Here is a 14,397-nt window from a genome sequence, read left to right on the forward strand (position 1 = left end):
ACAAAGGTAAATTCCAAATGGATCAAGGATTTAGATGTTAGATCAGAAATTGTCTACTATTTCGAGGAAAACATTGGCAAACTCAAATTTAAGTGTTTTACTGTCAATGACCCAAGTCAATTTACCAGGAAAACAAAAGTAAAAACAAACCAGTGAGACTACATCAAATTAAAAAGCTTCTGTAAGGCAAAATAAACCACTACCCCCCAAACTCCTTACAGAATGGCAGAAAATCTTTTCATGCCATATATCAGACAACAGGTTGATATGGTCAAATATTATTCTGAATTGAGTAAATTTTTCAGTCAATTAAAGAGTATCCAAGGTCCTTAGAGGATACACTCAGTATTAAGATACAATATCAGTACCATAAGAACACAATCTCTTAGAAAAGCTAAATCCAAAAGTGATAATCCAAAATAACTGGGTCATTATTATTATTTTTGATAACTATTATGGTAATTATGACATATTTACTATGACCACAAGATAGAAAAAAAACCAAGGAGACATTTAGCAGAAAGCCTTACTATATGCAATTAATATTAATTTAATATATAAGTACTTTCTCCTTAATCACTTCATTTTAATATAGATTTCTACCCCCTTTGAAATAGACATGAGTGCATTATATACTATCAGAAATGTTTATAGGATATTGTTAAGTTTTCTTAACCCTGTGTTCAATGCACTTCCCATAACATAGAAGACTTTACATTACAATCATGTGCACATGAAAGAACTAAAATAAGCAAAATATTAATTAGGAGCTGGCAAGGTAAAGTAAGAAAGCACTTACTTCACATGTATGAAGCCCTCCTTGCTCAAAAGCCCAACTCAAAATAATAAAAAAAAATCAATTATATTAGAACCGCTGACTCATATGTAAAAATAAAAATGATAAATGCTGTCTCAATATAAAGTTAACGAGCTCAGTGCAGAACACTACAAAGAGAAAACAATAACACAGTTAATCTATTTTCTTTCAGAGATATCAGTGTTCTTATATACACTGTTATGTTAGTGAAACTTTATTTTTAGGTGGCTTGCTTTCTCTTTTTCACAGTGGTTACAAAAAATTTTATTTTCGTTACATATGACTTCTGTTTTCCATCTCCTCACTGTCAATATAAAGTCTAATTCTTAAACTTCACAGAGTAAACAGAATTAATCTGGCTGTTGTACTTTTATCTTCCTTCTCACATTCTCATATATATGTATGTATGCAATTTTTTCACCCAATCTGTCTTCTGTTCATGAAAGGAAAATATAACCTTATTTTTTTAATAGCTAATCCATTCCTCTGTATCTACATTCCATCTTCTCTCTACTTCTAGAACTATGTTTTAAAAAAATCATCTCCTTCAACTCTCATGTTATGAACTTTGTTCTCCTTCCCTACTCTCCATTTCTCCCCCAGACTACAATGATTCAGTCAACTCTATATCTTAAATGAAGTACTTTCAGCCCTGTCTTGGTCTGAAATAGTTACTCTACATACTTAAGCAACAAACTACTTGGAAGAGCATCTGCCTTTATTATGCCAGTTCCTTTACTGTCTTTTTACTTTATCACTTTTTAATTTGAAGCTTCACTATGCACTAAAACTGCCCTTAACTCTGACAGTCCATTAATAAACTCTGCTTTATGAAGTTCTGTGGTTCCATTCTACATTATCTAATTTCTAAAATAATTATTCAATATCCACATTTTTCAAAAACTTTTTCCCCATGTATTATTATAGTCCTGCTTTTTTATTACTTTATAGTAATAAAATATAATTTTTATTCATATAATTTTGATAGTTCTATTTTTAAACTTTCTTATTCAACTTTTAAACTACTTAGTCAATTTCTTCCATTTATATAGCTTCAAATGTCACCTTGCTCCATGTTCAAATTTCTCAAATCTATTTAGGTTGTTCTGATTACTTAATGATTACCACTCACCAACAGAGTCAAACGCAAATTACAGGCTTACTCATAATTAGTTAATTTACTGTTACCTCTCCCTACACATAGCTCAACACTCTCCTGACAAAAACTATCAATATTGACTAATATCAAAATTCAACCCTGGGGCTGGAGAGATAGTTCACTGGGTATGGTGAATGTATTATCCAGGTTCAAGTCCCTGTATCACATGAGAGGTACTGTGGTGTCTTGCCTTTCTGTATTTCTCTCAGTCTATTTGAATGAATGAAAAGTAATTTTTCACTGTTCCTGTGCAAGGAAGGCCATGTTAAAAGAGAGAGAAAGAGGAGTCAACTCAATTTTCTTTTTAAGAAATACAGCCATATTTAGAATTTTTTTTTAAAAAGATTAATTAAAATAAATTTATTCCTAAATATAGCTTAGGATACTATTTATATCCTAGAATCTTAGCAACTTTCTCGAAATGAAGTAGACAAAAATTAACAGCCTAAGTCAAAGATTAATAAAGGAGTACTTTACTTCTAGACACACTAAACTACTGGTTATTTCCTAAATACACTAAACTTTATCCTCAACATCATTTCATAATGCTATTCTCTTTGTATAGAATAATCCATCTTTTATCTTTTTTTTTTTTTTTTGGAGGGGGCAGTAAGAGCTCACCTGATAGAATGCAAACCAGAATAATCTCTTTTTCCTCATAGGACATCATTTAAAAAATTACTTTACCTGAAAACTTTAAAATTTACAACTATGTCTGTCTGATCCTCAAAAACCCGATTGTACGTCACACTTCCCTTATTATAGTACTACTATTGGTCAAGGACAAGGCAGTGGTGTACCTGGCTGAACACACATATTACCTCTATTATGGTACTATTAATTACCGCTTTCTTAATTACCTAAGCCTAGCATTCATCCAGAACTTCTACAAAGTTAACAGGGTATCAACAGTATCTAGTTTAGTATCTGGAATATGGTAGATAATTTATAAATACCTGTGTGGTAACAGTGGATTCTTTTAAATTCAACTTTTCTTTTATGCCCGTTGGCTTCTATTCCAGTTAATGAACACATCCTTCTTTTCTACTTTTTTGGGGGGGGGGTTGCTGGGGGGCTTCAGGGTTATCACAGGGGCTCAGTACTGGCCCTACGAAGCCACAGCTCTAGGTGACTATTTATTTATTTATTTATTTATTTTCAGTTTTATTTGATAGAACAGAGAGAAATTGAGGGGGGGCGGTGGAGAGAGGGAAAGATAAAGAAGATAGACACCTGAAGACCTGCCTCACCGCTTGTGAAGTGTCCCCGCTACTGGTAGGGAGCAGGGGTTCAAACCCAGGTCCTGTGCATGGTGGTACTATGTGTGCTTAACCAGGCACGCCACCGCCTAGCCCCTTTCTCTCTTTTTGTTTTTTAATTTAATATTTATCTATTTATTTTGGTTAGAGACAGAGGAATTGAGAGGAGGGAGGGATAATAGGAAGAAAGAAAGTCACTTCCAGCATGCTTCACTGTCTGTAGATAACATTCCCCCCTGTAAGTGGGGAGCTGAGGCTTAGACCTGGGCCATTGTGCACTGTATTGTGTATGCTCAAGCAGGTATCCAGGGTCCATCCTTGTATCTCTCTTTTTACTTTCACAAAGAAAAAGCATGAGACAGAAACCCAGAGTATCACTCCAGCATATGTAGTTCCAAACACATGCAAGTTCTAATCTAGATGCCCCCCCCATGGCAATATGTTCTAACTTATAGATTTTTTTGTTTGTCTATGTTTTTTTGTTTGTTTGTTTTTTTGCTTGCTGGTTTAAGATAAAGCTTGAGTAGGGAGGGAGTGAAGGACGGAGAGAGAGAGAGAGAGAGAGAGAGAAAGAGAGATAAAATGAGAGAACATAGCAGTGAATCTTCCTTCAATATGGTGAAGGCCAAGCTTGAACCTGGGCTGTACGCATGGCCCAGCAGCACACTATCCAAGTGAGGTATTTTCTCATCCTAACTTATAGTTTTTGTGGAAATATTATCTCTTCTATAAAGTTTTCTTACGTTGTTGTCTATATATGAACAAATCCTCATTTTAAGTGCCTCTATTCATGGTACTTTCAGTCATTATTATTTGATCTGCTGCTACCCTTCACTGTACTCTATCATTCCCCATAAAGGTCACTACCAACTAAGCAATCAGTTACAGGACTGAGATGGGGCTAATTTTTAGCCATATTCCCGATCATTAGCAAAAACCAACAAAAGTAGATAAATAGTAAAAACAGATCTTGTATTTTCAGGGTCTAGTAGTTTATTGAAAATAGCAAAAGTAGCTCATAGAAAATAAATACATGAACATACATATACTTTTTTGAATAAAAACAATAAACTAAATCTCAATAATTATAGTCATTTATTTACCTTAGTAAATTGAATCATTCCTTTCCCTCAAGAATCATAGAGAATTTTAAATAAAACATAGCACCCCTAAAATTGGTTCTTGTAAATAAGAACTGTGCACCTGCATATACAATATATTTCAAGGCTAGTAACCAAGGTTTCCTGTGACTTTGCAGGCTGTACAAATAACATTACATTAATGCTTTTTTAAAAACTGAATTTCTAGGACTTTAATGGATATATTTTCAGACCCAGTGTAAATATGAAACATAGGTTTAAATCACTTGAAACATATAAATAACATTATTCTGTACTTGACATTTAGAAACATCAATAATAACAAGATACCATTATATATGACCCCAATTTACCAGAAAGATGAATTAAAAATTGCCTACATATTAAAAAAAATACTTAAGCTGTTTTCTCAAATAAATAGAAAGTAGAAACATTGAAAACATTCCCATTAGATATTACAGAAACCTATTTGTTGTATGATGTGATTTTAGTATTAAACATTTACTGTGAAAAAAACAAAGAAAATGCCATTGCAATACAAGTAACGAAGCAAAACATGGAAAACAAAATTGAGTATTACTTTATCCACCCCAAAGACATACATACAGAAGGAAGTACAGGCTTAATTAAAGGAATGACAGACAAGAAGTTACATATGGAAATTACTGTGAAGATTCTAGGTGAACTTGAAAAAATGTGAGGGTTTTCTGAGGTTAGAATGTGTTTATATCTAATTTATCTTCAAACATTATGAGCTAAACCAAGTTGAGCTATTTGGGGGTCACATATGGGTGACAAAGGGAAAAAAACATGCTATTAAAAATTTTATTATTTATTTGAGCATGATTTTGAAGAATAAAGTGGAAAAATACTCAAAAGAATGTTTATTATGGAGGCTGGGTGGTGGCGCACTGGGTTAAGCGCACATAGCATGAAGCTCAAGAATGTTTATTATGCAAGAAAGGTCACTTAGGCTTGAGTTAAATGAGTTACAGCTGTAAAGGAAATTTTTAGCTGACAAATGGATAGGTGTATTCACTTACGGTTTAGAATGGTGATAGCAAAGATAATGAGTCAATAATTTCTCTTCTCAGTCAAGTGACTAGAATTAATCCAGCAGAGCTTAGTTGCTCTTAAGTAGGTTGATATAAAGTACAGGAGAGTGGGACAGATGAGTAAAGAGAAAAACAATAAATGCTAAGAAACTTTTAAAATTTGTTGTTTAAAACCCAAAAGGCCTATATTTATAAATACAGACCTCAGTCCATACTTTGATACATTGCTTCATAGAACCATTAACTTCTGGATGCCACAGAAAATCCTAAGAAAATAGTGAAGTAAATTATTATATTGACCATTCAAAATCAATATTACTATTGACATATCTCTTACAGAGTACATAAAGGAAAATACAACATTGCACATATAACTTGATCTTCCATATCAATCTGGCAAGACTCTTACAACTGTCCTTGTATTTACTTTTCTCCCCCCACCACTAGGGTTATCACCTACAGGACTTCACCATTTCCCAGTGGTCTCCCCTTCCCCTGCCTCGTTTTTGATAGAAGGTAAGAGAGAGATAGTGAGGGAGGAAGAGACAGAGACGATCGATACCTGCAGCATTGCTCCACCACTTGTCAAGCTTCCCCCTTGCAGGTAAGGATGGAGGAGCAGGTGGTAGAGGGTGGGGAACTTTAGCTCAGGTGGCTTGATAATGTTTACACCTTACTGGGTGTGCTTACCACCTGTCCTCTGTATTTACTTTTCTTTCCTTTAAACTACTCTAAACATTCTAAACTTAAAACCATTGAAATCTGACCCTGCCATACCACTGGTGAAATATTCAAGAACTTTAAAATGTCTTTAGAATAATAAAGTCTTTAAAATTGCTGACAAAGTGCAGGACTGGCTTCTGCCTAGACATCCTGCCACTTTTTTTCCTACTACTTTTCCCTTTTTTTTTTTTTAAATCTTTAGCTTCTGGAATGTCTTATATATTTCTCTCTCCCCAGAACTTTGCATCTATTATTCCTACTGCTTATAATGCTAAAACCAAACCAAACCAAAAAAAAAAAAAAAAAAAAAAACCTCTTCCAGTGGGCCTCACTAGTGTCTACTACCCATGACACCTCACTTTAAACAATCTAGAACAATTACTTCAGTTTCTGGCTCTGTATAAAACTAATATCCCAGTTTTCCTAGTTAATTACTTGTATATCCTACTTTGTCTGTAGAAAACTGTAATGGCATGTAAGCTCTACTAGGTCTAGAACATTTCTATCTTTATCTCCAACGTATTCTCAGTATTTAGAAGAATTCACCATTGTTGTCAGAAAAAGCACATATATTTATATCTTTTATGGACATAAACTTTGAACACAAACTAGCTGCAAATTAATATACAAGAAAATTATTCCCTGAATAATCTTATAATTTCTTTAAACTTTTTCTATTCTATTGTATATTTAGTAATGCATATATATTTAGCCAATTATTTTACTGTTCTTATCTATGCTCAAGAATACTCTGAAATATATACAAAGGACTAGCTGATTTGCAAATAAATTAAAGAATGAATATAATTTTACCATTATCACATTTAGCATATTATTTACATGAACTTACCACCTTAACTGATGCAATTTTGTCTTCAAAAGGAATGTTTTCATGCTGTCATTAAAAAAAGAGAGACAATAGTGAAATACGAATGTGTAGATTGCTTTTATGTAAATAATTCCGCCTTTAGCAGCTCTTATTGATTTATTTATGCACCATATCTTAATTGTCTACATTCAACCTGAAGGTAAAAAAACCTGCCTAGAATTATAATAAGTAACACTAGCTAAGTTCTTTGTTATTTTCAACATCTAAGATAATTCAAATAGAAAATCTCCAATGCAAAAAGATAAGTGAATATAGCTTCATCAATAATCCTACCACCAAGTCTGTCATCATTTCAAACTAGTACCAGTACGACTAACTATTTGGTTGAGATGCATTGCTCCTCTGATTTCCTGAGTCCCTTGGACATAGACAGGGCCACATGACTAGTTCTAGCCAATGCAATGTAACTGAATGTGATGTGAGATATTTCTAGACCGAAATTTCCAGGACAGTTCTCTAGTTGCTGACTTATTTGATACTTAGGAGGCCGAATGTTCCTAGTAGTACAATTAAAGATGGTAGAAATACCAGATTCAGGGATAACTGAATGCCTACATGAAACTAGGCCTCTCCAACCCTGCTAACACATGCAGTGTTGAGTGAGAAAAGAACCAATGCGTTAAGATCTTTAGAATGGTTTGCTGCTGTAGCTCTCTTCCTCTTCCCTCCCACCCTCCCTTCTTCCTTCCTTTCTCTTTTTAGATAAAGCAAGAGAGATTAAGAGAGTGAAAGAAGCCAGACCTTCCACCTTCTGCACCCCACAATGATCCTGGGTCCATACTTCCAGAGGGATAAAGAATAGGGAAGCTATCAAGGTGGGGGGGGGGGTTGGATATGGAGCTCGGGGTGGGCAATGTGTGGAAATGTACCCTTCTTATCCTATGGTCCTGTCAATGTTTCCATTTTATAAGTAAAAAAAAAGAGAGAGAGAGAGAGAAACCACAGAACCCAAGCTTCCTTCAACACAGTGGGGGCTGGGCTGGAACCTGGCTTGTACACATGACAAAGTGGCACACTATGCAAGGGAACTATTTTGACAGCCCAATCTAGTTATTTCACCAGCATAATCATATACGTCCTATATGAACATAAATGAAATATATATTTCTGAGTTATTTTATATTCATTCTGAAGATAGTACAGAAATAGATCACGAGTAGAAAAATATTAAAAGTTTGGAAACAACTTCTTACAACCAAGTGGTCTAGTTAAAGAATAGAAATCCTTTCAGAGTTAGGAATCCAGTGAACAGAGGTAGTTAATAAATTAATTTTGTCCCTAAAACTAAGGTTAAAATGTTTCTGTTAATTCAATCAGATTTATTTTTATGTGCTCATAAAATATTGTTTGCTTTTATCAACAAGCTAACTATTAGTTCTGCTTAAGTATCATTTCCTGAATGGACCCTAGAGATCAATTTTATTTAAGGTATGTTACATGAAAAAGTTTCTTGGTCAAAGAAGTCTGGGAAATACTGTGTAAAGCAAAATCACATGTGTATGTATCCTCCTTGTACACAATGTGAAGCCATTAAAAATTCTTGCTCAGATAGATGTCAAAAGTTTTCTTTTTTTCTCCTCTTACATAGCTCATTAATTCAATTTTTCTATTTTTTAATTTAATGTATGATATGTACATATATTTATTTATTATTTTTTAATTGTGTTAATAATGATCAATAAGATCCTAGGATAAGAGGGGTACAATTCCACACAACTCCCACCACTAGAGAGAGTTCTGTATCCCATCCCCTCCATTGGAAGCTTTCCTATTTTTTAAATTTTTTAACTATCTTTTATTTATTTGATAGAGACAGCCAGAAACTGAGAGGGAAGGGGGTGACAGAGAGAGAGAGAGAGAGATGGAGAGACACTTGCAACCCTGCTTCACTACTTGTGAAGCTTTCCCCCTGCAGGTGGGGGCCAGGGGCTCAAACTTGGGTCCTTGCACACTGTAACATGTGTGTCAATCAGGTGCACCACCACCTGAACCCAATTCTTTATTCCCTATTCTTTATTCCTCTGCGAGCATGGACCCAGGAACATTATGGGGTGCAGAAAGTGGAAGTCTGACTTCTGTAACTGCTTCTCTGCTGGACATGGGCATCGGCAGGTTGATCCATACTCCCAGCCTGTTTCTTCTATCTTTCTCTAGTGGGGCAGGGCTCTGGAGAGGTGGGGTTCCAGGGTTCATAAATTTATTTTTACTAAGTTGGGGTCTTGCAAGTGTAGAACTTCACTGTGCCAAGATCATCTTTTCCATCTGGACAGAGAGGGAGAGGCACCATAGCACTGGAGAGTTCCCTGATGCTGTGACACTTTCACAAGTGCCAGCATTTGAAGTGAAGCTATGTGCATTTTTTTAAAAATGTGGTGCTAATATGTTTGATATCACCACTCTCAGGCCAAATGTTTTCTTTCTTATTTTATAGGAAGAGGACAGACAGACCAAGGGGAAGAGGAATAATAGCAACTCTCCACTATCCATTAGATCTCTATGGTGCCATGGAACTTACATACAGTGCTATCTCGTGATAATATATGCATTCTAGGGGCCGGGCAGTGGCACACCTGGTTGAGCTCAAATGTTGCAATGTGCAAGGACCCAGGTTCGAGGCCCCAGTCCCCACCTGCATGGGGAAAGCTTTGCGAGTGGTGAAGCAGGGCTACAGGTGTCTCTCTGTCTCTCCCTCTTTATCACCCCCTTCCCTCTCAATTTCTGGCTGTCTCTATCTAATAAATAAATAAAGATTAAAAAAATATATATATATATATATATGCACTCTACCTGATAAATTACCTCCTGGCCTTGATACACAATTACTTTGAACAAATTTACTAAATTATAATTTTTACATGTATATGTTGTCATCCATTATCTCATAAAAATTATTACTATAGGACCAGGCAGTGGCAGGACTTAACAGTTTTAGGCAGGACTCAACAGTTACAAGTTACCATGCATGAGGACTCAGGCTTGAGCCCCAGGTCCCCACCTACAGAGAAGAAACTTAACCAGTGGTGAAGCAGATTGTGGTATCTCTTTCTCTTTCCTTCTATCTCTCCCTCTTTTGTCCTATTTATTTCTGTTTCTAATTATCATCATCATCATCATCATCATCATCATCATCATCATAAAAAGGCAAAGCTTGCTGCCTGGAGGAGTGATTAACATGTACATGCAATGAGCCCCAGTGATTACCCTGGTGGCAAAAAATATATAAGTAAATAAATAAAGATTGGGTTGTCAGAAAAGCCAAGACATATTTTTTGTTTTTCTATGCAAAAATGTATTAGGATTTTTTTTCCCTAACAACTTAGTAAATATTATATCCAGTAAATTTCTGTAGATTCTATGGGTTTTTTAATGTAGATAATTGTGCCATAATATGAAATTCTGGAGCCAGGTGGTAGTGCATCTAGTTGAGTGCACATGCTACGATACGCAAGGACTTGGGTTAAAACCCCAGGCCCTATCTGCAGAAATTTCATAAGCAGTGAAGCAGTGCTGCGGTGACTCGCTCTTGCTCTCGTTCTCTCCCTCCCCTTTTAACTTATCTGTCTTTATCTAATAAATAATAAATAAAATTTAAACAATTCTAAAAAATATGAAATCTTGAGTTTATTTTTTTCTAATTCTTCAGTCTTGAGCTACCATTTAAGGCAGTTCTAATATGATCTTAAATATAAGTAGCTACAAGAAACATCCTTATCATCGTTCCGAGTTCATGGAAGTGTTTAACATTTCATTGTCAAGAGCATTTATTACAGATTTCTAAAACTGTTACAAGGTTAAGTATAATAATATAAAATAATTTATCTAATAAAGAATGATATTAGGGGCTGGGAGGTGATGTACCTGGCTAAGTGCACACATAACTCGGTACAGGGCCCCTGGTTTGAGCCCCTGCTCCCTACCTACAGGGGCAGGGGGGAAGCTTCATGAGCAGTGAAGCACGTTCTCACTCTATTTCCCTTCCCCTCTCAATTTTTCTCTATCCTATCAGAAAAGAAAAAAAAATTATTCCAATTCTGATATTGTTGGGCTCTGCTTAGTCCCGATAATAATAAAAATGTTTCTGTGTATGATTTGAAAAGACATTTCCCTTAATTTTCAGGTTTAATACATGTGTTGAGCTATATGTCAATAAAATTATAATGATAATAGCCTACAACATGTGTACTGTATTTTATTTCCATCTTTAATCATTAATCTCATGAGCAATGAGCAGATCTCACACCATGATCAACATTTTACATTTCTTGCTATAGTTATATTAACTTTTGCTTTATATATTATGAGGCTAATTTATTAAATGGCTATGAGCTTTTAATGTGTTTAGTCATTTGAATCCTTTAAAAATATTGAAAAAATGTTCCTGACTTATCTTAAAATCTATTTTGTTTAATATTAATAAGAAGCATTGTTTATCTCATAAATCTTGACTAACTAAAATATTTTCATGCTCTTTTTTATGTACATCATTTTAAGCAGTCGAAAGTTCTGTTTGAAAACATACATTTAGCAGGGCTGGGCAGTGGCACACCTGGTTGAGCGCACACATTACAGTGCACAAGGACCCGGGTTCAAGCCCTGGTCCCCACCTACAGGGAGAAAGCTTCATGAGTGGTGAAGCAGGGCTGCAGTTGTCTCTCTTTCTTTCTCCCTCCCCATCTCCCTCTCCCCTCTCAATTTCTCTGTCTCTATCCAATAATAAGTATATAAAAATATTTTTTAAAACATACATTTAGCTGGAAACTATTTTCTGCCATTATATCTTTTGTTGCTAGCTTATGTACATGTATATTGTAGTTTTTACAAATACACTGATTTTTACACATACACAAGTCTTTTTGTTTATCTGAAAATACCTTGTAATTCAAAAATAGAGGTATTTGTGTACTAGGTATACAATCCTTATTGAAATTTATTTTCTTTCAGAACTTTAAAGCTATTGATTTAATGTTCTCTGGCCTCTAATATTACTATTGAGATGCATGCTGGCCCACCACTTATTTTTCTGCATATAGAGTATTAGAATTGTAGGCATCGATCTTCATGGAAAGCAACACTCTATGTACCTAGTGTTATTACCCTATCTTTTGCTTTGAACTGTGTTTGTTGTTTCCTTTTGGGGAAAAGTGTCTCCCACTTCCTCAAATTCTAGAAATACATCAACAAGTACTTTCTAAACCCTAAGCTCTAGTTAGCTTCAGGTAGCAGGTGCCTCCAGAGTATCTAGTGTACTCTCTGGCTGTAAGCAACACAGAGTTATTTTTTGCCAGACTTCCTCTGTTTTTAATATCCTAGCCTAAATTAAAACCATGTAAGAAGGAGATAGGATAGCCATTTCTGCCCAAAGTTATTTGACAAGAGTTTCTCACAGAATTAGTCTTCCAGAATACACAATTAAAAGAAATTCCACTCTAAATCTTTCTTTAAAAATTATTTCAGTACAGAAACCAAATTCAAAGAATGTTCTTTAGTGTTCCTATTCCATCCAAACATCGACCAAGAATAAAAGAAAACAGTTAATATGACTTTACAATATGAAGACTGTGCTAGATATAAGAATTATGTTAAAAAATAATATATTTCTACTCTCAAAGTATTTAGTCAAGATAACAATATAAAAATAAAATTTGGCAAATGTTAAACTGGTAGTTTAAATTAAATGTTTTCTTAATAATTATCCCTTTAAGACTGTGCCAAAAAGTTTGATATTATATGTAAATTAAAATGTACCATGTTTGAAAATTCTGAAAAAATCAGATATCCCTGGAAAATAAAAACTAGAAACCTAAATGGTCCAGTATTCCACATAGGACCTTCTTTGGACTGTAGATTAAACCAATACAGTTATTTGCAAATAACTGTAGCTAGACACTTTACTCTAGTTTTCAGTCACAACACTATAATAAACCTAGAAATCATTTCTTTAAAATTAGACATTTTCAATAGTTAATGTTATCATCACATTATTTGGTAATTGGGTTAACTTTGAAAAGTCCTTTTGTTAGGGTTTGCTGTACAGTACCCAGTATCTTGTATATAGCTGTGCTATTGGTTGCTTCTGATCTACTTGGTCTAGGCTTTTGAGAGGGTCTGCATATCAATTACACAGCCTATATATTGAAAAGATTCAGTTTGTGTTCTGAAAAACTTCGAGACATACAATTAATTTTCCCTCTCTCATATTAATTAACTAGTGATTTATATGACTACATTTTACTAGGAGTGTACATAAACACCATTCCCACCACCAAAAGACTGTGACCCATCCCTCCCACCCACTCCCACCCCCCACTGCCCCAGGAAGCTGCATGTCTACCCCTCACCACAGGGTTTTTACTTTGATGCCCTACTTACAATTTGGTCAGGTCCTGTTTTTAGTTTCCCTTTCAGATCTTCTTACTCAACTTCTGTTGATGAGTGGGATTATCCCATAATCATCTTTATCTTTCTGACTTAGCTCACTTAACATAATTCCTTCTAGCTCTGTCCAAGATGGGTCAGAGAAGGTGGGTTCATTGTTTTTGATAGCTGCATAGTATTCCATTGTGTATATATACCACAGCTTTCTCAGCCACTCATCTATTGTTGGGCACCTGGGTTGCTTACATTAACTATTGATTGTCTTTTTGAACCCTAAGACAGCAGGAACCTCACATCTCCACTATAGAGCCTCTACTGCCCCCAGTCCTGGAACCCTTGGATATGGCCCACTTTCCCGTATGCCTCTCCCAATCCATATCAAGTAATATTGCATCCGCCGATCACAACCTAAACAACACAACGATTGCCACCTCAACATGCTTCACTTCAGACTGTGTCCAGAGACTTCACGTGTGGAATGACAACCCTTCAGCTTCATTACTCGGGTGAGACCTTTCCTTTCATAGTATACTCTAATTCCATCTCAGGTGGTTCACTTTCTAACAAAGTCCCAAAACCTAGATATACACCAGTTTCTGTGAGAGAGAGCATATGTTCACACGTATCCGTAAACTACTGCAAAATATATACCTGAAAGTAGAAGTACACTGAAAGTAGAGTTTGCAGTGAGTACCCCCAACACTTCCACTCCACTATTCCAAGCTTTGGGTCCATGATTACTCAACAATTTGTTTGGCTTCGCATGTTAACTATCTTTTCAGTCACCAGGTTCCAGATGTCATCAGGATGCCGGCCAGGCTTCCCTAGACTGAAGACCCCACCAATGTGTCCTGGAGCTCCGCTTCCCCAGAGATCCACCCTACTAGGGAAAGAGAGAGGCAGACTGGGAGTATGGACCGACCAGTCAACACCCATGAACCAATTTTCTTGGCAGGGGGAGAGCTAGAACAACCCAATGTAAAGCATACAACAGGAAGCAATTACAGAAGCCAGACCTTC

General features: G+C 35.5%; 1 protein-coding gene across 2 annotated transcripts in view; it reads right to left on the reverse strand.

Annotated features, from left to right (window-relative positions):
• CASD1 (CAS1 domain containing 1) overlaps positions 1–14,397 on the reverse strand; it is a 59,923-nt gene that overhangs the window by 30,572 nt on the left and 14,954 nt on the right. For both annotated transcript variants that reach the window (XM_060196217.1, XM_060196218.1), the window contains exons 4-5: positions 6,964–7,008; positions 5,594–5,656 (exon numbers count right to left, since the gene is read on the reverse strand). In XM_060196217.1, the coding sequence (XP_060052200.1) occupies positions 5,594–5,656; positions 6,964–7,008 (108 nt within the window). The remainder of the gene's footprint in view (positions 1–5,593; positions 5,657–6,963; positions 7,009–14,397) is intronic.

Source organism: Erinaceus europaeus, chromosome 8, assembly GCF_950295315.1.
Source record: "Erinaceus europaeus chromosome 8, mEriEur2.1, whole genome shotgun sequence".
NCBI classification, from domain to species: Eukaryota; Metazoa; Chordata; class Mammalia; order Eulipotyphla; family Erinaceidae; genus Erinaceus; species Erinaceus europaeus.